Here is a 24,303-nt window from a genome sequence, read left to right as displayed (position 1 = left end):
ATGGGGAAAAGGCGGGGGTGAGGAGGCGGAGCGAAAAGAACAGTCTCCTGTGGAGAATTCGTCACGGACGGAAGTGACGTACACGAGAAAGGCGGGCGCTCACTTTTACAGCTTCCTCGTGAGTTGTCTGTGCCGTCTGCTGCTTTCTAGCCTTGGGAGGGGTAAGTGTGTCCCGAGGTCTCCCGAAACGCTTGGGCGGTGGGGACTTAGGTTTCTCCTCTTTCTCCACCCCTGACTCCTGAACATGGGGGCCCGATATTTCCTCTACCAAGTACTGCAACTGCACAGGGACTCCAGCTCCCTGACAAGTGAATGGAGTAGTCGTGCCTTTATCATGCCGGGGTGGGTGGGCGCTAAGAAAAGTGGTGGTGGTGCCTCTGCTGCCGCCGTTTCAGGTCCATGCTAGTTGAGGACCAGTGGGTCAGTGAGAGCGAGTCTCTAGCCGCAACTAGTTCCACTGCCTTTTCTTGATAGGGCTGCTGTCTTTTTCATGAGGAATAGCAACCTACAGTCCCTGGTTCATGTCTGAGGAATATTGTCCAGCCTTCCAGTTTCTAACGTAAGAAAAGGGAGTTGCATATGAATGGGAGACTTGATGTTTGAGCACTGTAAGATATTCACCTCAGGGGATGAAGCCGCTCTGGGAAGAGCAGAAGGTTCCAGGTTCCCTTCCTGGCTTCTCCAAGATAGGGCTGAGAGAGATTCCTTCCTGCAACCTTGGAGAAGCTGCTGCCAGTCTGTGAAGACAATACTGAGCTAGATAGACCAATGGTCTGACTCAGTATATGGCAGCTTCCTATGTTCCTATAAGAGGGAATGGGAAAGCTGCGGTGTCAATGGGATTTGCTTGCACTTAGGGGATCTCCTTACTTAGGAATGGCAGCTTATGGTTTCCTGACTCTCCTTTCCTCACTTTCATCTCAAAGTGGTCCCCCAGCAAATGAAGCTTTTCCGTTGCTGTCTCTCCTTAATTAAAAGTGTGCCTATCTCTAGGTGAATGCATGGAAGCTCTGCTAAGAAAAAAAAATTGTGCCGATCCAGGCACTCCTCTTCATTATGTTTCTCACTGTTCCTTGGTGGAGTGAATGTGGTTATTAGTGTAGCTCTGGAACGGCCTATTGAATCTAGCTAGATGTGTCATCACCCATAAGGGATTTATCTCCCTCAAGACTTGCTGATGCCTTTTCTCTTTCTGTATCCTCAGATCATGCAGCCTGCTGAGACCTGGTCTCTGTTTGAGGCTGCTCAGAATGCAGCTTTGATGGAAGGACTTTGTCTTGACACTGAATCATCAAGGGATGTCTCCTCTGCTGCATCAGTTCCAGGTGCTCTTTTTAAAGAGATTCATAGCTGGAAAATGGTTCTGGTCAAAGGTTACTGTTCATCAGGTTTCAGGACATGACTTGAGTTTTCAAGTTAATGACTCAAGTTTTCAAGTAGGTTCACTTGTCTAGACTAGAAAGCGTTTTCCAAGAATATACTGGAGTTACATAAGTTACTATTAATCGAACCATCTAGTTTAGTTTTCAGTGCTGCAAATGAACAACTGTCTACCCTTTTCATGGGCAGTTTGTCTCAATGAAAAATTCCCCTTGTTACTGAACTCTGAAGCATTGGGATACATGCATCTTTCTTTCAAATGTTGATTTATGCTATTTTGTGCTATTAAACTGCCATTGAATCCTATCTCTGCATATAGTTGCTTGTTCTCAGTAATCTAGGCTTAGATATGCATTGATTGATACAGCCCTTAAATTGTCCTGAGATTAAGCATTGATAAACTATTCATTCCATAGGTAAGCTTGACTGCAGCCAAGAGATTGGCTTATCCCCCCCCCACCCTATTTTTGCCCCAAACCTTGCCAGGAGTCCCAAGGATATGTGTTTTAAAAGTCACAGATTCTGGGGGCAGGGGAAAGGGCAAGGTCACTAAATCAAGCCTTGTCCGATTAGTTGCAAAGTGTTGTCAATGAGAATGTGATATGTAACTTACTATGATATTCCTCTTTTTTTAGCAGACAGAGAGACAACAGGCAGATCTGTCTTGTGTCTGTATATAGGATCTGCTTTTGTTGGGGGCTGGGTAGTAAGAGCATTTATGTGAACCTCCTTGCTAGTTGCAGATCATGAGGACACCTTAGGAATCCCTCTCTTGTCCTGTGTGCTGAAGTTTTCTTGTGAGATGGTTGCTTCTTTGCTTATGTTTGGCCTCTCTTTTGGGGGTACTGTCCTGTGATCTAGATTTCTTGTGTGCTCTGCTGGAACCACCTGCTTAAAGCAGGAAGATTCTTCTCGCTACATGAGTTTGCTAGTCCTGCCTGAGGATGAGTTAACTCCTTTGTCTGCCCTTCTGCCTGTTGAACAGAAGGGAAGCTCACAGCAAATTGAACTTCTCATTTTGCACTCGAGTAATCCAAATCCGAGGCCTAAACATAAAACTGCAACCTGTATAAATTATGCAAATTTAGGATATTGATGCACCTTTTTTCTTATATTATTTAGTCTTGCTGCTTCTGCATAACTTACTCAGACTGCTAGTCATGGGATGGCAAGAGCGCTAATGCTCACTCATTTGACACTTTCTGCAATTTTGCCAACACATATCTTCACAGCTTTATCTTCACATAAACATATCTTCACAGCTGTAAGGCTCTTTGGGGGAGGCTTTAAGAGTTGACATTCTCAGGAATCTGGATTCTGTGTTCACTACTGTAGTTTGTGGATTTTCTGTGTTTATGGAATCATACAATGATAACACAAGAATCACTTAGTTGAGCACAGTCATTCCAAGCATCCTGTGTGAATGTTGTCACCCAAACTGTTAAACCTGACTTCTGGTTTTTGTTGGAATGTTCTGCTCCATCGGGCTAGACACTGGGAGCTGACTGTGGATGAAGAAGGATGAAGCATAAGCATAGAGACACAGGTGGTTTGAAAGCTGCTTCTCTGTCCTGAAATTACATGTATATTTTTGTGTCCTGGGGCAAGCTCTTGGGGTTCAGTGGGGGGAAAAAGTACATTAAGTTTTCAGTATGCCAGGAAAGAAGCTGGCTGTGGTGGATGCTATTGGCTAGTACTTGTAATGCCGCACAGCAGTCAGTCTACCACAGGAATTTTGCAGCTGTGTTCAGATGTGTTTGAATTTGGGTGGATGGGTGGATATGAAGAATATATATGCATATAAAATGTGAACAGTCTGCTCTAAGTATGACAGGAACAGCAAGACTAAATGCCAGTGCAGCCTTTGACTTGCACATATGTGCCAGCGTGGTGTAGTGGTTAGAGTGCTGGACTAGAACCGGGGAGACCCGAGTTCAAATCCCCATTCAGCCATGAAACTAGCTGGGTGACTCTGGGCCAGTCACTCCTCTCTCAGCCTAACCTACTTCACAGGGTTGTTGTGAAAGAGAAACTCAAGTATGTAGTACACCGCTCTGGGCTTCTTTGAGGAAGAGCGGGATATAAATGTAAAAATAATAATAATACTATGTATTTTTCTAAGGCAAGTTCTGAAACTGGGTTCACATGACAGGTGAGGAATCATTGTGTCTGCTCTTAAGAATACTACATTCCTCTCTACTGTGTTTAGCTAACCCTGGAAAAACCTGGTGTGGGGTGGGAATTTTGTCTAGGAGGACGAAGCTATAACCATGTGTCTGTTCATAGTTCTGAAAAAAAAAAATAGAGCCAGAGACTTATGTATACCTTCCCAGTGGCTTGCTGCTTGGATGAGTCTGTTCTTGCATCAGTCTCTGCAAACAGAATTTTTAATGCCATATGGTCAATTTTCTGTCATAGCTACATATTCTGGCTTGCAAACTACACCTGAGTGATTCTGGAGTAGTAACTGGGGGGACCGGGATGCAAAACCCTACTTATTAAATTGTTTGTGGCCTCTCATAGCTCCCCTCGAGTTATTTTGCTACCACCACTAGCTCTTTAACGTAGGTCTGGACACCTTTTTAACACCTGAATCCCAAAATAGGTGTGGGGCATTGAGCTACTCAAGTTCCTGAAGCCTTAAGTAAGATCCTCAAAACAAGAAGCCTTGGTGGAACAAGAAGAAACCGAGCAGGCATGAGTGGGGATAACATGAATCATAAATCTCAAGTATCAACATTAGCACAGTCTGATAGGTTAAAGTCTAGTTTATTTCAAAAAAGGATCAAAGTTGACGGCCAATAAAAGGTTAGGATAGGAATATGAAAAATAGCATCTGCAAAGCAGAGTAGAGTGGCAGTCTATTGTTTAGAGTCAAAGGCCATTAGAATTAAAACACAAGTTACATATACTCATCTATCTATATAATTAATTCTCCAAGATGTGCCATCCTGGATGCATAGGGGTATGTGGCAGAACACTTGTGAGAGTTCTAGGCTTTGCGAGACAGGAGGTGGCTGGCCGGCAAACAACAGGCGGAGAGGAGTTTGGCCACTTCAGGAAGTGGCAAGGAGTTTGGCAGTTGGGGGCGGCTGGCAGCACAAAGGGGGTGGTTTGGCCGGCAAAGCCACACCGGCCTGAGGAGGGACAAGGTCGTGGCAGGCTGGCTGGTGGCGGCTGGCAGGTCGGAAGGGAGAACTAGGGGCGCAGATGCTAGTATGATGCTAGTATACTTGGGCATAACTATAATAGGGCAAGGGGAGACAGTCTGGGGGCCCACTGCCTTGAAGGGCCCCCCCAGAGGCAAGTCACATGACTGACTCCCCCAGCCACGCACCCGCCTGGGCTTCCTTCAGTTGTATTCAATCTCCAAAACTGATGTGAGTGTTAAGACTTGGAGCTACCAGAACAGCATGTCTTTCTCTAGTACCATTAAATGACTTGCATCGTCCACAATTTACAAAACCTTTTAAAAATAATTTAGGATGATGATCTATTGTGGCACATAGAGGGGTGTGTGTGTGTGTGTGTGTGTGTGTGTGTGTGTATACATACACACTTTTTGTTACTACTATTCAGCCTTATTTAAGATTTCTTTACTTCATGAGCTGAGCTTCAGTGAGGGATGGGGGGCATTTTAAAATCTTGTCTCTGGGCCCACTCCAACCTTGCTACACCCCTGAGTATACTGATGCATAGTATACTGATGCTAGTATGCATGTAAAAAGAAACTGTACAAGAGAAATACAGCAATCCTTCACAGTAATTGAATACCTCTTTGATGTCATTGTGTGCAAAATATATAATGGTGTACAAACAACAAAAACAAAATATTTATATACAGCTTTTCAACAAAGGTTTCCAAAGTGGTTTTACAGAGAGAATGAATGAATGAATAAGATGGCTCCCTGTCCCCAAAGGGCTCACAATCTAGAAAGAAACATAAGATAGACACCAGCAACAGTCACTGGAGCTACTGTGCTAGGGTTGGATAGGGCCAGTTACTCTCCCCCTGCTCAATAAAGAGAATCACCACATTAAAAAGATGCCTCTTTGCCCAGGTAGCAGGGGGAAAGCAAAGCAAAGTATATCTCTGGAGTATTCTCTGGGAGTGTTGTGAGATGATGCAAGGCAGTTACCTTAAAGTTGCAAAACAGATGGTTCAGTTTCTAAACTCTACAAAGCATGGCTGTAGTCCTTTGTCCAAGCTGGGAACAAAGTAACATGGCATAGACAAAGCAAGGCCACAAGCCCCCTGAATCCTTCCTCTAAGAAGAGAACTAACTTGGTTATCTGTCTTTTCCCCATTTGTATAGAGAACTTTTAATTAGGAAATCTGGTTTATCCCCCTGTTTAGCATTTCAAAGGCACAGGAAGATAAGGATAATCTATCTAGCTAACAGGATTCTGTGAGTTCCTATGTAGGTGTGAAGTGCCCTGAGCCAGGGGGATGGTTTCTTCCATTACCAGTCATTACTGTAGGAGGGGAACAAATGCAAGAGCAGAGTTAACTTTATTTGTATCAGTTAAAATTGGATGGTTCTCCAGGATGTCTCCCTGACAACAGTTAATTCTCCAGGCAGACAGGCCAGGTGTGGAATTGTGTCATAAACAGCAAAAGTTCTTGTTTTGTTTTACCCTTTCTGTCTGGTTTTATAACTTGGAGCCTAGCACAAGAAAAAGATTGGTTCCGTTTGACCAACTTGGGGCTTTCTTAGGGTTGCCATGCCCCTCGGATTCCGGGTATCAGCAGGATTTTAAGCATCTCACCTGGATTCCTTAGCTCATGGGAGACTTGATGTGTGAGCACTGCAAAATCTTCCCCTCAGGGGATGAAGCCGCTCTGGGAAGAGCAGAAGGTTTCAAGTTCCCTCCCTGGCTTCTCCAAGATAGGACAAGATTTTTTGAGGAGATGAGAGCTGGTCTTGTGGTAGCAAGCATGACTTGTCCCCATAGCTAAGCAGGGTCCACCCTGGTTGCATATGAATGGGAGACTTGATGTGTGAGCACTGTAAGATATTCCCCTCAGGGGATGAAGCCGCTCTGGGAAGAGCAGAAGGTTTCAAGTTCCCTCCCTGGCTTCTCCAAGATAGGGCTGAGAGAGATTCCCACCTGCAACCTTGGAGAAGCCGCTGCCAGTCTGTGAAGACAATATTGAGCTAGATAGACCAATGGTCTGACTCAGTATATGGCAGCTTCCTATGTTCCTATGCCCTGGATTTCAGCTTTCATTTTTTTTAAAAGATAAGCACTCTAGCCCTTGTAGAAGCAGAGTTAAGAAGCAAAACATGCAGTCACTATTCTGTTCAGTCACTAGACTTGGATTAAAAGAGGTAGAGCTTAGCATAGGAGGTTTCACTTTCACAAGTACAGTAATCCCCTGAGGAATGTTGTCTTTATCAGCAGGGGATCAGGGGCGTAGCTATAATTGAGCGAAAGGGTTCAAAGAACAGGGCTCCCAGCTCCTGAGGGCTTTCCATCTCCCTGTTTTCTTCATTATTATTATTTTTTATTTTATTATTTTTTACATTTATATCCTGCTCTTCCTCCAATGAGCCCAGAGCAGTGTACTACATACTTGAGTTTCTCCTCACAACAACCCTGTGAAGTAGGCTAGGCTGAGAGAGAAGTGACTGGCCCGGAGTCACCCAGCTAGCATCATGGGTGAATGGGGATTTGAATTCAGGTCTCCCTGATCCTAGTCCAGCACTCTAACCACTACACCATGCTGGCTCTTATCTCCCTCACTCTGGGGCACCGCCAGAGAGATGGCTGAACATGGGCCCCCTCTCCCCTAGCTACGCCCCTGCAGGGGATCTCTATGGGGCAGCTTTTGGTGTGAATCACTATCTGCCTACCAGCCTGTGTATTGTAATGTTTAAGGACTTCCTTGGCCTTACTTTCTGTGCATGCCAACTTATGGTTGCACCATTGGTTTCAATGAGATCTTCTCTCAAATAAGTGTGTACAGAATTGCATCTTTAATTTAAAAACTGCTTTTTTTTTCTTTTTTTTGTTCTGTTGCTGCTCTTAATATGTCAAGGGAAATGGTCAGGCAAAGATATCTTTCCCAGCTATTGTTGGTAGATATCCAGAGCAAATATAAGTCAACTGGAAAGTGCAGCTGCTAAACTGCATATGCAAATTATTTGCAAGCCAATTTACATAATTTGCAAATTCGGCACCCAGATTTGGAGAGCCAGAACAGAATATGGCAACCCTAGGCATTCTCCATAGTATCACTAGCTACTCTGCTTTGCCTCTGCAAATGCCCTGTACCCCAGGTCTCTTCACTTATTGTAGTGCTGGAATCAGGGCTTTCTTATGCAGGTAGCCTGGGAATATTGGCTCCCCTGGAAATATAAGTGCATGTGGTTTTAAAACTCTCAATTCTACACTTTCTAGTGCAATGAAGAATGGCTTACTATTCTAGAACAGAAAGTAAAACACACCAGTGATTTCTTAAGTAATCTTGCTCTTGCCTTGGAGAGATCTGGCATGTCTAATCCTCGCACTTGTATGAGATGGCATTTCAACTTATTGCTTCTATTTTTTATTTATTTGTTTGTTAAAAATTTTATACTGCCCTTCCAAAAGGCTCAGGGTTTACATTAAAACACCATTAAAATCAATTAACAATTAAAACAGAAATTATAAAACTGCATAAAATAATAAACAATTAAAACCTCATAAAAGGGGAGGTGACAAGGAGCTGCAAGGCCATTCCATCTGCCTGCAGGGACTTACCAGCTGGTCCCTCTGCCTCCTGTGGAGCTTCCAGCCCAGACGGGCAGCAGCCTGCTTGTCTGCTGCCAAGTTCTAGCTGGCTGGTTGCCAGCCCCCAGACTGTTGAGGAGATCCACCTGGAGCCTGTTCTGGGAGCTACACGTGAGAGGTGTGGCTCTCAGGGCTTGTTGACTTAAAAGCAGGGAGGCTCGCCAGAGGCGTAGCCATTGGGCCACCTGTAGGCGGCCGCTGAAGCCAGCCGCCAAATGGGGTTGGGCCTTCGAGGGTGGGACTGAGGGCTGGGGGTTTGGGTTGGGCCAGGCCTTTTGCAGATATGTGTTTGGGCTCTCTTGAGGGGGATGGTGCTAGGAGTGTGCCCAGCATTTCTGGGGCAGCTATTACTGTTGTGGTGGGGAATAGAAGAATTGGCGCAGGCAGAGCAGCTGGCCGTTACAGGGGAAGGGAAATTAGTAACTTAGTGACTGTTTCCACTTCCAACTGTTCTGTCAACTCTCAGGCCTCAGGGAGCAGCCCCAACGACCCACAGAGTCTGGCCTTGCTCCTCTATAATGCCAGGTCAGTTCAGAATAAGACCGAAATTGGCCACGATTTGATCATGGATGAGGGAGCTGACCTGGCATGTATAACTGAGATCTGGTTGGGGGAGGTGAGTGGTCCTGTGTGGGCTCAGCTTCTCCCACCAGGTTATTCTGTCGTGGAGCAGGCCAGGGGAAGTGGTCGGGGGAGTGGAGTGGCTGTGGTCCATAAGAATACCATTTCCCTTACCAGGGCCCCTGTGAGACAGCTGACTTATATCAAATGCATATTTTTGCGGCTGGGAACTAGGGATAGATTGGGGATTCTGTTGGTGTACTGTCCACCCCGCTGCCCAACTGACTCCCTAACTGAGCTGACTGAGCTTGTCGCGGAGTTGGTGTTGGAGTCTCCTAGACTTTTAGTGCTGGAGGACTTCAATATCCACTTTGGGACTGGCTTATCTGGTGCGGCTCAGGAGCTCATAGCGGCCATGACAACTATGGGCCTATCCCAATTGGTTTCTGAACCAACTCACGTTGTTGGCCCCACACTCGATTTGGTCTTTTGTTCAGATCAGGGGGGTGTTCCGTGGGTGGGGGATCCAGTGGTTTCCCCATTGTCATGGACGGACCACTACCTGGTTAAGGTTGTTCTCACTGCCGTAATCCACCCCTGCAGGGGTGGTGGACCTATTAGGATGGTCTGTCCGAAAAGGCTGCTGGACACAGTGGGATTTCAAAAGGCCTTGGAGGATTTTGACGTTGGTGCAGCTGGTGATTCTGTCGATGCCCTAGTGGAAACCTGGAACAGGGAACTCATCAGGGCAGTAGACATGATTGCTCCTAAGCGTCCCTTCTGACCTGCTGCAAAAATGGCCCCTTTTTATACTGAGGAGTTGCGGGGGCTGAAGCGGTTGGGTAGGCGACTAGAGCGCAAGTGGAGGAGAACTCGGTTTGAATCTGACAGGATACAGCATGTCACCCATTTGAAGAGTTATGCGGTTGCGGTGCGTGCGACAAAAAGGAGATTCTGGTCTGCACGCATTGCGGCTGCAGGTTCACGCTCAGTGGAGCTATCCCGGGTTGTAAGGAGTTTGATTTCTGCTCCTTCTACTTCAAATCAGTCCCTGGGGCCGTTCTGCTGTGATGCCTTTAACGGGTTTTTTGCAAACAAGATCTCCTGTATTCGGGCCGACTTGGACTCCACTATTTTTGCAGGGTCTATGGAGGTGGTGTCCAGCAATCCCTCTTGCAGTATTAGATTGGATCAGTTTCAATCTGTGACTCCTGAGGATGTGGACAAGCTGCTTGGGGCGGTAAGGCCTACTACCTGTTCTCTGGACCCTTGCCCAACTTGGCTGCTTCTATCTAGCTGGGAGATTGTTGGAGATGGCCTAGTTAATATCATAAATGCATCACTGAGGGAGGGTAGGGTGCCCCCTTGTTTGAAGGAGGGATTGATTAGACCACTCCTAAAGAAGCCTTCTCTGGATCCCTTAGTGATGGACAGTTACAGGCCAATCTCCAATCTCCCTTGGTTGGGCAAGGTAATTGAGAGGGTGGTGGCCGACCAGCTCCAGGCAGTCTTTGAGGAAACTGATTCTAGATCCATTTCAAACTGGCTTTAGGGCTGGCTATGGGGTTGAGACAGCCTTGGTCGGCCTGATGGATGACCTTTACCGGGGAATCGACAGAGGGAGTGTGACTCTGCTGGTTCTTCTCGATCTCTCGGCGGCGTTTGATACCATCGACCATGGTATCCTTCTGGATTGCCTGGGGGAGTTGGGGATAGGGGGCACTGCTTTGCAGTGGTTCCGCTCCTATCTCTCAGGTAGATTCCAGATGGTGGAGCTTGGTGACAGTTGCTCCTCAAAACGGGAGCTGTTATATGGAGTCCCCCAGGGCTCCATTCTGTCACCAATGCTTTTTAATATCTACATGAAACTGCTGGGTGAGGTTATCAGGAGATTTGGTGCTGGGTGTTATCAGTATGCTGATGACACACAAATCTAATTCTCCTTTTCATCTTCAGGAAATGGCACTTATTCTCTAAATGCCTGCCTACAGGCAGTAATGGGCTGGATGAGGGAGAACAAATTGAAGTTGAATACAAGCAAGACGGAGGTGCTCATTGTGGGGGCTCAGAATGTGAGGGATGAGTTAGATCTCCCTGTGCTGGATGGGGTTACACTCCCCCAGAAGGAGCAGGTGTGCAGCTTGGGAGTACTCCTGGACCCAGGCCTCACCCTGGTATCTCAGGTGGAGGCCATGGCCAGGAGTGCTTTCTATCAGCTTTGACTGATTTGACAGCTGCGTCCATTCCTCAGAGAGGATGACCTCAAAACAGTGGTGCATCATTTGGTAACCTCCCGGCTTGACTACTGCAATGCGCTCTACGTGGGGCTGCCTTTGTACGTAGTCCAGAAACTTCAGTTAGTTCAGAATGCGGCAGCCAGATTGGTCTCTGGGGCAACCCAGAGAGACCATATTATTCCTGTTTTGAAACAGCTACACTGGCTGCCAATATGTTTCCGGGCAAAATACAAAGTGCTGGTTATTACCTTTAAAGCCCTGAACAGCTTAGGTCTGAGTTATCTAAGAGAGCACCTTCTTCTACATAATCCCCACCACACGTTAAGGTCATCTGAGGAGGTCTGTTTCCAGTTGCCACTGGTTCGTCTGGTGGCGACGCAGAGACGGGCCTTCTCTGTAGTTGTTCCTGGGCTATGGAATGCACTCCCGGCAGAAATTTGTGATTTGAGATCATTGCTGTCCTTCAAGAGAGCCCTTAAAACCTACCTATTTGGCCTGGCCTTCCAGAGTTTTAAATGATTAACTGTTTAAACTGTTGCCCTGATTTTCAGGGCTTTTAGCTGTTTTATTGGTTTTATTGTGTTTTAATAGTTTGATTTTAATTGTTAATTTGTTTTAATTGTTTTTATCATGTTGTGAACCACCCTGAGCCATTTTGGAAGGGCGGTATATAAATCTAATAAATAAATAAATAAATAAATTTTAAAAACACCAATTAAATAGCAAAAACAACTTAAAAACAAGTTTTTAAAAGCTGAGAAAACTTGGTTGAAGAGATGTGTTTTCAGAAGTTTCTTAAAAATTGCCAGAGATGCGGAGGCTTGTATCTTAGTAGGGAGCGCATTCCACATCTTGGGGCAGCAGCCAAGAAGGCCCGTGTCTGTGTAGCCACCAAATGAGTTGGCGGCAACAGGAGACGGACCTCCTCAAGGACCTCAATGAACGGTGGGGCACATAGCGAAGAAGATGTTCTCTTAAATACCCAGAGCCTAAGCCGTTTAGGGCTTTGTAAGTTATAACTAGCACTTTGTATTTTGCCCGGAAACCTATTGGCAGCCAGTGTAGCTCCATCAACAGCAGAGTAATGTGGTCTCTCCGAGATGCCCCAGAGACCAACCTGGCTGCCACATTCTGAACCAACTGAAGTTTCTGGACTACGTACAAAGGCAGCCTCACGTAGAGCACATTACAGAAGTCAAGTCTGGAGGTTACCAACAAATGTACCACTGTTTTGAGGTCATTGATCTCGAGAAATGGGCGCAGCTGGCATATCAGCCGGAGCTGATAGAAAGCACCCCGGCCACCTCCTCAAACGGAGAAACCAGGGAGAGGTGCAAATCCAGAAGTACTCCCAGATTGCGAACCTGTTCCTTTTGGGGAAATGTGACCCCATCTAGAACAGGCAGATCAAAATAGTCTCTAGAGTTCTGACCCCGCACAATAAGTACCTCCGTCTTATCTGGATTCAGCTTCAGTTTATTCTTCTTATGATTTATTTTTTAATAGCACACTTGTTTTCTAGGGCACTGATCTTATCAATGTCTGTGTTACATCACCACCTCATGATGTCACTGTGCACAATGATACTTTAGCAGTACAGTATATCTTTGTCAGCTTGTTAATACTACTCTTAAGAATCTGATTTTTTTCATCCACCAAAAGAATTTGTGTATTCCACCAAGATTTCCCCCAATGACAAGTTTCATTTTAAATATTTCTGTGGTCCATTGTGATATACAGCACACAAGCTATTCCACTGTTTCATTATAACACTTTTAAACTTTGCATAATACTGCTTTATACATGTATAATTTTTTACATTTCCTGAGTTCCTCTGAATCTGATGTCTTGCTTTTTGTGAGTTTTACATTCCCTCTGCATACAACTTTATACTTATGCCTGTAATTGTCTCCATTGTTTCAATCTTGTCTCATAAGTTACTAAGGAAGCGGATCGTATTTGTGGGGTCTTGGAGGTGTCTGACCGGATGTATTGCTCTGCCTGCTCAAGGGCCTTTGACAGTCGAGAGGAACAGGTAGGCATCAAGGAGTGGTGTTGACTGTAAAGGATATTATTGTCTGTGGGAATAAGATGGTGTAGAAAGATCTTGCAGTCTCTGCCCTCCAATTAAATATTGGGACTACAAGTCCCAGGAATTGCTGCAAAGATTGGGCACCGTATGATGGCAATCATGACTCTTGTGTTCAAAGTGGAGAGTGCTGAGGTCTGTTACTGTGGGGGATGCAATTTCCATCTTAGATTGACCTGAATGCATTTTGATGTCCTAACATAAGCACCAGGCATCCCAGACTCATTGCAGAGAAGGGCTGTTACTGCCCCTTGTCGCCTCAAAGCAAAGTGGCCCTAAGTACACACTCCTGTTCTGTTCTGGACTAGGTTACTACTGTTGCCCACATGTGCTCTCATCCTGTCTTTTTTTTTCTTGCCCAGACTGAACATTACCGGCTGGATTGGCATCGCTTCAACATTAAGCAGCGTTTGCTGGGCCGCCAGATGCTCACAGCTGAAGAATTTGAGGCAAATGCTCAAGCAGGTGAGGAAAAGTGTGTAGTTAGGCTAGCTATTGCTTGGGGACTCTGTTTCTGGTAGTCCTAGTGAATCACCACTATTCCCTAGCTCAGACAAAGATTCCAGGCATCATGACTTGGGAGTCCTTTTTTAACAGATTGGTGACTATCCAGTCTCTGCTGGGTCCTTTTATACAAAATTGTTGTGTTAACATTATGCATGGGGCTCATTTCAAATGCATTAGTATAGCAATGCTTGCACTCTGCTACCCTTTCATGTCTCTAAATGGCCATGATTAAACTGTGTTGGCCAGCTGCATATTCAGAGAAGAGTCTTTTGGGTCCAGATATATGCTTCTATTCTTCTTGTAGTCCTGATAAGTTTTGCACAGGACATTTTCTAGTTTTGCTGATCTGGGCTGTCTCAGTTGTGCAGGATCTATGACTTCCCTGTAGGCTGGAGATGGGAAGCAACGTTCCAGAAGAGGGATTTCTTGAGTGTCTATTGATTGTGTCACCCTCTAGCTCTATGAATTTTTCTATCACTACTTTGGTCCATAGGTGATGTCTCTAGCATCTCTGGTTCAGATTCCAGTGACTCTGACAGCGAATCTGACCCGCCACCTTACCAGGACAGTGAAGGCAAGGAGAGTGATCATCAGAGCTCTTCACCGTGTTCACGCTCTCAACGGATCCTGTTCAGAAACTCCCAAGGCCAGCTCCTCTCAGTCTATCGCTGTGTGCTGAGCACTATAAAGGCATGTTGTGGGGTACCAAAGCCAAGCAGCCCATTGGGCTTCATTATCTTTCTAGCTTTTCACTTCTTCCTGCTTTAGTCACTAGCTGCCCAGCACCAAATAATTACAGCTTTTCAGCTGTCTGTTGTGAAACTAGTAGAGGGTGATGTTATGGCTGGGTTTCAAAGGAACTAAATGGCGCAGTGGGGAAATGCTTGACTAACAAGCAGAAGGTTGCAGGTTCAAATCCCCGCTGCTACTGTATTGGGCAGCAGTGATATAGGAAGATGCTGAAAGGCATCATCTCATACTACTTGCGGGGAGCCAATGGTAAATCCCTCCTGTATTCTACCAAAGAAAACCACAGGGCTCTGTGGGCGCCAGGAGTCGAAATCGACTTGACGGCACACTTTACCTTACTCCAGTGTCTGCTGAAATATGACTTAGCTGGCTGTGTCTAATCCACCCACCTGCTACACTGCTTTAATCACCAAACTCTTCTCCCAGGGAACCCGAGTCCAAGCCTGATGTTCTAATCATAGTCATTTGGGGCTGTTCCTGAGCTATGTGCTTGTTCTCATTTACATGTAGGATAATCGCTCAGTTCCTGCCCAGTTGCGCTAGTCACTTGGCTGTGACCTCCCCCGCTGCCTGTTCAGCTGCAACACTACTCCAGCCTATCTTGCCTTCTAGGCATGGTTCCTCCCTGTCTATGTTGGCTCTTTACTAGATGAAACCCTGAGTTTCTGTTAGATGCAGGCATTTGCCCTACTTTCAAAACTTTGCATGGGTGGGAACAGCCCTTTTGGGTGCTTTTCTTTTGAAATTGATTGCCTGGTCCCTGTTTAGACCTGCAAAATTATCCAAGAACTGAGCTTCTGTCACAGGTAATGCTTTTGGCCTCCTTCTGCAGGCCTAGGTAACTGCCCCCACCCTGGGTCGCCTCCCCCCTCCCCTGCTGCTTAAATTCCTGCTGTCTAACCATGTTGTTAATGCTGAATTGCTCAACCAGATGTCGACCAGGCTAAGAATCCCTTAGTCCATGGCTCATCACTGATATAAGAGGGCTTGTATATCTCCAGGGCAGTGTGGAGGAGACTGCAGAGCTGGTGGCGTCGCTTCAGAGGCAGAGCCCAGGGACCTCCTGGGTTATCCTGATGTCTGGCGGAGGACACTTTGCGGGAGCTGTCTTTAAGGGGTAAGAACCGGAGGAACTGGTCTCCTTCATGAAGGAGATCTTCTGTGGGCTGCAGAAGCTGCCTTGGAGCATGAACTTGTCAGAAGGCTGGAAGACGTAAGGATCCCACCTGGGATTCCAGGCCAGTACTGATTCTCTTCTCCCCTAAGATACTTTGTGACAGTTTACAAAAGGGGAAAGGACTGGGGACATGGGGAGGGGTATGGCTGACTTGGATCATGTACGTGTTTGCATAGATTGGGAGGGCTCCTTTCAACCCTCTGAAAGCTACTGAACCCCTTACCTTGCAAAGTTGTAGACAGAATAGATCATCTTCCATTCATGCGCTATTCCTAGAAGAAACACTACAGTTCGGATTATGATCTTTGGCTCCAGCCTCTGCTGCATGCTTCCATTCATTTTCCTCCCAGGAATGATGTACTGGAGCACAAGACCTTCCACCGGTATACAGTGCGAGCTCGCCGAGGTACAGCCCAAGGGATACGGGATGCTCAGGGATCTATGCCAAAATCTGCAGGGGCCTCACTGCGGCGCTACAATGAGGCTGCCCTGCTCAAGGTGAGTGTCGGTGCTACAGCAGCCAAGTAGCCCACAAAGTGGGAAGGACTCTGCTGTTTGTGATTCCAAAGGTCCTCTTTAGCTTCGCTGTGTTTGATTTGCATTGCAGCCAGGTTGCCCAGGCTGTGATTTCTGCCACAAAGGTGAAGTATAGTTAACTTTATTTGGCAGGTCTGGTTAAGTCTTTGTCAGAAGCATGTGTGGCAGGGTAGAGGGATGAAACAGGAAAGGAGGGAGATGGACTACTACAGTCCAGCGATGCAGCCTTCTGGCTCTATAGATTGCACTGCTCTGGTTCTAGGGTGCTTTCAGAGCAGGGGAACTGTTCTTGCATTCTCTCATTTACTATGAGAGTGGGGATTCGTGTATGAACAGAGCACAAGGGATTTCTTGGAATAGCTTACCCTCCAGTTGCCACCAACTTACAGATACTGTATTTGGACCACAACTCGGTTTTCATTGTCATGCCCTACTGCTACACTGGCACATACCAAGGTGGTAACTTTGTGCACCAAGAGGTACCATTGTACTTGTCTTCCTTACAGGATATTCAGGAGTTGTTGGCCAGCTGGGCAGGACACCTGCAAGAAGCAGAGTGCATCTTCCTTCGTGCCCCTCGCGCCAACCGGTCTCGCTTCTTCAGCAATAGAAATGGCCCTCTTCAGCGAGGTGATCCCCGTATCCGGGGCATTCCTTTCAGCACCCGAAGAGCTACCTTCCGAGAGGTGCAGCGGGTACACCAGGCTCTGAGCAGTTTGCAAGTGTATGGTCAGTGCACCTTATTAGTATTAGTAGGCTGGACTCCTCTTCCACAGCCATGTAGTTCTGGTTATTTCTGACTTCCAGTAGTCAAGGATGTTCCTTTACCCATCATAATTGGTTTGAGGGCAAGGAGGCTTACTTTGGTGGTCAAGTGCATATTCTTTTACCTGTGTCTTGAGAACAAAGGATTAAAACTTCTCTGGAATATTCTCATTCTCTTTCTCTCCCTCTTTCCCTTTCTGCCCTGTGCAGTATATGCAGTACAGGTACCCTGTACAATTATCATGTACAACTTTCCTAAATCTAACCCCAATTTAACTTGGCTACTTCCCTGCTCTTTATTGATATTTGGCTATTGTGAATTGACTGGCTGTTGTGAATTAGGATGTTGCTGGAAGCAGAGGAGGGACTGCTGTTGTTGCTTGTAATCCCAAAATGAAGCTTGCAATTTGGGCGTGGAACCAAGAAATTTCCATTCTGCTTCTCTGACAGGGAAGGACACAGCAGTGGAGGAGCTGATTGGCTCTCCTCGGAAGAGCTGGAGAAAAGTTGCTCAGTGGGATGAAGTAGCTCCACAATGTCAAGACACTAGTGAGTTGGAGAGTGCTTTCCTGTCACTAAAGAAATCCACATGTATCTGTCCTGCCCTTCTAGCTTAGTGAAATACAGATGCTGCCTTCACGCTTTCCATCTGAGTCCTAGGCTTTAGGTTGGGCAGATCATGGTAGGCTGCTGAGCACAGTTAAGCATGGGATGTTCTTCCTGAAGTGTAGGGTAGCTTTATCCAAGGGTCCCTGAAAATGTGTGAGAGAGGGAAGAGCCAAGTGTGAGAATCTGAGCCAGAGAGGAAAGGCCATTTCCTCAGAATTGCTCTTTCAGACTTTGGGACCCCCACAAATAGTGTCACCTGCTGGCCTGGCAGGGCCAGTCTGTGAGCTGAGGAGAAACCCTTCACCTTGGGTTCATTATTGCTGGAGAACCCTGCCTGTCGGTCAAGAGGAGGCACTTCCCAGAACTAAATGCTGTCCCACTCTTGAACCACTGGAGAAGGTGTCCAAGCTAGGGTGGAGGAAGCTGCCAATGAAAGATTGTGATGTAGCTGTGGCTGCACTACATATGAGAGAGAGTATTGGGCCCTACCAGAAGGAGTTGTTGCTAGGAGGAACTGCCACCCTCTTACCCCCTGCCCCAGAATAATTAATGGTTCCTCCTTATTCATGTGGGAGTGGGAGGCCGAATCATGCCCATCTTGCTTATAGCCTCCCCAGCACAATTGGCAGATGAGGAGGAAGAAGAGGGAGAAGGAAGTCTGGAGTTGGTGGAGATGACACTGAGTACACTGGAACTCCGTGAGTTTGAGGTGGCACCTAAATGGAAGCACAAAAAGAGAAAGAAGAAACCAAAAGCACCCACAGGTAGGTGGCTGAGGTTATGAATCTATTATTGGACACAAATATCAGATGCATGCCAACAAATTGGGATTAAAAAATTATGCTGCTCAAAAAAGGAGAACTTGGTCAGTTTGAGAATAATTTGCTTACATTAGAGCCAGCATTTTTAAAATATAATTTATTACCCAGAAGATCCTTTCAGCATTGGCAGAAAAGGAAACAACTTGCCTAATAAGATTACTACTGTTTCTATTAGGCAGCTTGTCTTAACTGTAAAAATAGTGAAGTATAGTAATAGTAGAATGGGTACAAATATGATAAAAAATGGAACTTGTGGGGTATGGCCTGTCAGAGAGGTAGTTGTTGTCAGAGGTGGGAAGCATTATGGCAAACTAATCTTCATACTTGTTACTAAAAACTCCGATTCCCTTCTAGTCTCAAAGTCTTTAGTAGGTACCAAGAGGGCTAGAAACTTTAACAAAAGCCAGGATGATCTGGAATCTGAGAGGTGTACTAGATATCATCTTATGCCTTTTCTACCTTGGGCCAATAGTCCTTTGGGGCTGAGGAGAAGCCACTGCAGACTCTGGAGTCAGTGGCAGATCTGAATGCTCATGCAGAGATTGGATGCGGGAAACTTCTTGAACCTCTTGGGTCACTGTGAACTCCTTTTGAGGCTGAAGCTTCTCACTGTCGAAAGTTGCATTGAGGTTGTATTGGCAATTGCCATGTGCCCTGCCAGCTTCAGGGCAAATATGCCCAAGCATAGGAGAATAGCAGTCCCCCTCTTCCACCTTGTCTACAATAAATTATATGTAGTGTACCATGCAATGGTGGCAACTGGAAAACTGCTTTTTTAAAACACAACACACACACACACACACACACACACACACACACACACACACACACACACACAGAGTCACCATTGTAAATATTTTGCCTTCTGACAATTCGCAGGATGTTGGGTTGATACCATGACCTGAGGGAGGGAGCCTTCCCATTCTGCATCCCTTCAGCTGATAGTGACACTTTGAGAGGGGCAGACTCTTAGAAATTTTGGACTTATAGAGGCTCTCCACACGAGCTGGATGGGGGTTTGGCGGGGAGAGCAGGCTTAACCCACTCTCCCCACACATGGGCATTCAGCCCTCCCTGGGTGGCCAGATCGGGCCCACACACAGTTACCAGCTCTGTCACGGCGGCGGCGGGGATCGGGGGCCAACTGGCCTCCAGAAGCCCCAGAATGCCCTGTGCCGAGTGTGTGGGCATTCTGGGGAGCCCCCCAACCTCAGGAGACTTGCTGTAGCCCACCAGTGAGAGTTCTCTTCGCAAGTCATCATGGCACAGAGCCATGCTGTGGCGACTCACATTCCGAAAAATGGGGTTAGTGGAGCGCTTGCTTCACTAACCTCATTTAACGGGGGTGCGGGGGATAGCCCCCAGGAGCCATGCAGCTCCCGGCGGTTCACACACGTGGGGGTAACCGGGCTGGGCTGGGCTCCCTTAGCTTGGTTTCCTCTGCGCGTGTGAATAGCCTCATAGTCTATTTCTTCACCTGATTAGTCTTCCCTCATCTCTAGGTTGTATTTATTTACTTTATCATATTTATAAACTGCCTGACAGGCATCTCCAGGCAGTGTACAACCACTTAAAACACAGTAAAAATAAAACTTAAAAATACAGCTCAGTCAAAAATTAAACAATTAAAGTTTTGTTTTTAAGATGGCTAAAATGCTTATTGGGGTGGGATGGAGTTGTTCTGATACTTAGTGAGGAGGGAGACCATTTCTAGTATATTCTTTCCCTTTTGAAATAGCATCTTGCACGGAGACTTCAGGAGGTATTGATGAGCCGGAGGGCTCATCCAGAAGAGAGGAGTTGCCTAAGGCCCGGAAATATCTGGAGACTCCAGGTGAGGTGGGGTGGAAGTGCTGATACTTTTTTGCCACCTGAGATGCTTGTTGCCTATACTTCTGGCCCCACAGGTTATCTCAGCCTACAGTGACTTGCAATAGTGGCCTTATTCCAGGGTGGCAGCCAGTATGGTGTAGGAACAGGCAGTTGGGGCTCTGTTCCCGCTCCCAGGTAGCATGGTTCAAGAGGGGCTAATGCAGGTTCCTTCCTTCCTTCCTTCCTTCCTTCCTTCCTTCCTTCCTTCCTTCCTTCCTTCCTTCCTTCCTTCCTTCCTTCCAGAAGTTCCCAACACACCCCTGCAAGATTCCTTGTTCACAACTTGCAAGACGGGAGACTTGAGAGCACTACGTCACCTCTTGGGAATGGCTGATGGCACAGCAGGGATAGAAGAATGCAATGGTGACACCGCACAGCAATTACTCAATGCCCCGCTAGATGAGAGTGGCTGGACCCTTTTGCATGTGGCAGCAGCAGCGGGGAGGAGTGCAGTTGTGCGGCTGCTTTTGGAGGCTGGTGCTGACCCTGCCCTCAGGTAATGCTTAGAGGGATGTGGCAAGTCCTGGGGCTTTCTGCTCTAGTGCCCTGAAAGCCGCAAACCTTAAGTCCCACTTGCTCTCTGCATGTCAGAACTATGGACCGCATACAATCTGAGCAGCAAGCAGCTCCTCTTCCATTACTACCATGTCCAGTTCTGGAAGCAAGGAAAATGGTGTAGGGCTGGTGGGGGGCACACACTTCCTCATTTCCTAACCATGAGGTATGCTACAGGAGTGAAGGGCATAGATCTGGAGCCAGAAAGCAGCACTCTTATCTCTCTTACTGCAGGGACAGGCAAGAACAACCTCCATACTGTGTCTCTGCTGACAGAAAAACCCGTAGTGAATTCCGTAGATTCATGGGTGAACAGCCTGAGAAATATGACTATGTCCGGGCTCAGGTGAGTGGAAATACGGTCTTGGATGTAAGGTACCTGATCAGTAAGGTAAGGTACCGATCTTGGATGGGAGGTACCTGAGGTCGAAGCCAACACTCCTAAACAAATGGAGCGGTGAACACCTGCAAGTTGTACCCTCCAGGGCCAACTGCCTATAAAAGCCTCCCATTTTTCTGAGCACCTGTCCTCTTTGTTGCTGACTTTAGATGGTTTTTGAGTTGTGCAATTTGAAGTTGTGTGGGAAGCAAATGCAGGATTCCTTGTTTGCTTCGCACACAACTTCCCTTTGGGGGTGCTTGAACCTGTTGGTCTTGCCATGTGCTCATTTACATACCTCCGATGTCCCACTTCTAGTGCAATAGGCATTCTGCTATGAAAAGAGCTCAGCCTTGCTAGTTGCTGCTGGTGTCTGTCCCTGTTTTGCTTAGTCCACATCTGTAGTGTAACCCCAGGTGCCTGGACCCCTAACAGCTGAAATGGAAGCCAAGCAGGCAGAACGCCGCCGAGTAAACAAGGCCCAGCGAAAGCAGCGTGAGAAAGAGGAGCGAGAGGCACGCCAACTGCTGGAGCAAGAAGAGGATGAAAAAAGGCGCTTTGCCCTGCTGAGTGAACGTGAGAAGGTAAGGGCCTCACAGTTGCGTGTGACTTTCTTCCTTGATAGGATGATTCAACAGGTAGCATCAAGCTGTCTTCTCTAGCCACTGCCTACATCTGCTAAAGCTTTTGTGGAAGTTGCTGGCATAATATTGTTTTCTGTTGTGCTGAAAGCAGACTTGGACTTCTCTAGCCAATGAGAAAATCTGGTTTCATGTACAAAAGCATTTCATTGTTCTTCCTCTAATCTGTAAGGCTATGTTAGTTCAGTTAAGCCTATCACCTCTTCTAGTGTGGAGATTTCTCTACTCCAGGTTTCTCCCATTAAATAGGCCTGGTGAAACTTTTTAAAACTAGTATTCTTGAATCAGGGCTACTGATTATCCATTTTTGAATGATGGTTTATTTCACTGCTGCCTACTGCTGTGCATATCTTTCTGATTTTTTTTTAATGGCCTATTCTATGGTGGGGAAGGGGAGGATACTGAAAGTATTTTTTAAAGCTACTTGTCATGCTGAGATGTTCCCTCAACCAAACAGGCAAAACTGCCTCCCCCCCACCCCCAGACACCGTTTACAAGTAAAAAAAGGCTTGCCCTAGCTTCAGATAGTTACACTGTACCCTGGGGAGAAATTCACCTGGTTTGTCTACTTCCTGAGGCATGCACATGCAGCCAGACCTGTCTTGGGGGGTGGATTCAGAAGATGCTGCTGCTCTGAGCCAGTCTCTTCCTGCTTTAGAAAAATGAACACTTTAAATATAAGCAATCACACCCATCATAGGGAAAGTACTAGACTAAAAATTAGTTCTAAGTTTGCTTTTCCCTGATTGCCTACACCATGTCCTTTTCTGCTTCTGGGTCAATAATAGAATCCTCTTCCTGTAAAGATGAGTGTTCTGTTCTTATTCTGGAAGGAGCTGGCCTATCACTGTTCTAATTTCATAAAAAATAAGTTGTCCCAAAGATAGGGGATGCCTGGTGAACTTTGTTTAGTCGAATTTTTTAGTTAAGAGTTAAATCATATCCCTAGAATAAAAGGAAAGTAGCTAATGCTCCCTGGATGGTTTGGTTTGTGATACCTAGGTAGAATCGCTTTCAGTTTCAACCCAGCCCTAGGAGATCCTTTAGAATGGAGCAGAGCCTCCCATCTGAACCTCTGGAGGCTGGTTTTGCATAGGATTGGATGGAGGTCCCCTTTTCCCATAAAGCTTGAGGCCAGTTCTCTTCAGGCCTTGGCTGGCATCCATTCCTGATGACTGATCAGTTTGTGTGTGTGTGTGTTTTCCAGCGAGCTCTGATGGCTGAGAGAAGATTTGCTGCCCAACTAAAAGATACCAGTGCATCTTTGACCAATACTAGGTATTGTGAGAGAACAGTGCCTTCATTTTTGGTATGGCCTTCACCTACAAGGCTACATGCTCAGGCTGTCTCTTTCATATCTATAGGCGCTGCTGGCTGTGTGGAGAATCACTGCTGGGCCGCATTCCTTTCCATTACCTCGACTTCTCCTTCTGCTCCACCAACTGTCTGCAGACTCATCGCCAAGGGAAGGCTGCCAAATCCTAGCAAGGGCCTTTGCCTGCACCCCAATGAACTATGCTTCTGGAATCTGAATGGAAGTGGAGGAAGCTCTATGGCTACGATGCTGTGACTGAGCAAAGTGGCAGCACAGCTAGAAGTAGCCTTTTTCATGTGCCCTGTAAGAAACGAAAACTAATCTGGGAAGTGGTACCTTCTGGGCTGAGAATCTCAAAGTACACTCAAATCCAGGAGATATGTTCCTGAAACAAGACAAGAGCTATAGTGTACTTTATAAGCTAGCAGTTCTTTGCTCAAAATGGTGGCTGGAGGCCCACTTCTTGCCACAACCAGGTCTAGTACACAAGTATAAAGCTTTCCATAGCACAAGATCTGCAGGTTGGTTTAAGGATAGAACCACTGTTCTCTTCTAATAGCATCAGAGCAAAGTTCTCTAAACTGTATAAGTATTGGACAGATAATGTCTTGCCATATGCCTTTGTATGGGTGTATCCTGCATTTAAAAGGCCAAGCCCCCATTGTCTTCACTCGAATATTTACCTACCTTCCAACTAGAGCTTGCATTCTATTACGTCTCTCTACCACCACTACCCACATCCCATTTTTGAGAAATAAACTACACCATAAAGTGGCTATATTTTTAATTCAGGGAGTAGTACCCAAAACATTATATAGTAGGCAGATCCTACCAATATCAGTTCATGTAGATGGCCCCGAATTTTCCCCGAGCAGAGTGGGAAAGAAGGAGCTGAGATTCCAAGCTCTGTTCCCAGTAACCAGAGTTTCCAGAGGCTCATACATACTTCCCTTTATCCCATTTTAAATGAGTATCTGGCAAATGTACACAACTTTGGTCCTAGAGTACCCTCAAGTTACTTGAAGCCTTGTACCACTCTGACAAGGTGGTGGTTTTAGGTAAGCACCTTCCATTACTTCTATTAGAGCCACTTGTCAACTTGATAATTCATATCACTCCATATCTTTATGGCTGGAGCTGGAGGTACCATTGAGAAAGGGCCGGTCAAGGAAGAGCACACTGGGCATCTCTGGGGCTGCCTGCAGTTCCAGAATTGTGATATTGTTGGGAGCCGAGGCACTGAGTAGCGAACCAGGGACAAAGAGAGTTTGCTGGGGTCCATGAGATGACCAGTACCGGCCCAGGTTAAAATGATTGATCCAGAGTTGGCC

General features: G+C 46.4%; 2 protein-coding genes across 13 annotated transcripts in view; one reads left to right on the top strand and one right to left on the bottom strand.

Annotated features, from left to right (window-relative positions):
• Window positions 1-20: 20 nt before the first annotated feature.
• ANKZF1 (ankyrin repeat and zinc finger peptidyl tRNA hydrolase 1) lies at window positions 21-23,748 on the top strand. 5 transcript variants are annotated; one of them, XM_053293160.1, is made up of 16 exons: window positions 21-161; window positions 1,205-1,325; window positions 12,893-12,990; window positions 13,407-13,509; window positions 14,045-14,241; window positions 15,303-15,418; window positions 15,829-15,976; window positions 16,522-16,744; window positions 17,231-17,329; window positions 17,998-18,153; window positions 19,949-20,044; window positions 20,329-20,578; window positions 20,872-20,983; window positions 21,433-21,600; window positions 22,865-22,935; window positions 23,022-23,748. In XM_053293160.1, the coding sequence occupies exons 2-16, from the start codon at window positions 1,208-1,210 to the stop codon at window positions 23,140-23,142; spliced, it is 2,076 nt and encodes a 691-aa protein (XP_053149135.1). In that variant the 5' UTR covers window positions 21-161; window positions 1,205-1,207; the 3' UTR covers window positions 23,143-23,748. The 5 variants fall into 5 exon arrangements, with proteins under 5 accessions (XP_053149135.1, XP_053149017.1, XP_053149195.1 ...); XM_053293042.1 differs by having other exon boundaries at window positions 20,326-20,578; XM_053293104.1 differs by lacking the exon at window positions 21-161 and adding an exon at window positions 475-559 and having other exon boundaries at window positions 20,326-20,578.
• The window catches only part of GLB1L (galactosidase beta 1 like), a 30,888-nt gene continuing 30,326 nt past the window's right edge, over window positions 23,742-24,303 (bottom strand). For all 8 annotated transcript variants that reach the window (XM_053293643.1, XM_053293558.1, XM_053293437.1 and 5 more), the window contains one exon: window positions 23,742-24,303. In XM_053293643.1, the coding sequence (XP_053149618.1) occupies window positions 24,085-24,303 (219 nt within the window). In that variant the 3' untranslated portion in view covers window positions 23,742-24,084.

Source organism: Hemicordylus capensis, chromosome 1, assembly GCF_027244095.1.
Source record: "Hemicordylus capensis ecotype Gifberg chromosome 1, rHemCap1.1.pri, whole genome shotgun sequence".
In the NCBI taxonomy this organism is placed as follows: domain Eukaryota; kingdom Metazoa; phylum Chordata; class Lepidosauria; order Squamata; family Cordylidae; genus Hemicordylus; species Hemicordylus capensis.
Note: the sequence above shows the minus strand (reverse complement) of the source record. Positions and strands in the feature narration are given on the sequence as shown.

Coding starts and splice junctions, on each gene's coding strand:
- ANKZF1 (XM_053293042.1), top strand. CDS start 1,208: ATGCAGCCTGCTGAGACCTGGTCTCTGTTTGAGGCTGCTCAGAATGCA. Junction 15,419..15,828: donor GCGGGAGCTGTCTTTAAGGG/GTAAGAACCGGA, acceptor TTTTCCTCCCAG/GAATGATGTACTGGAGCACA. Junction 20,045..20,325: donor GAAATATCTGGAGACTCCAG/GTGAGGTGGGGT, acceptor CCTTCCTTCCAG/AAGTTCCCAACACACCCCTG.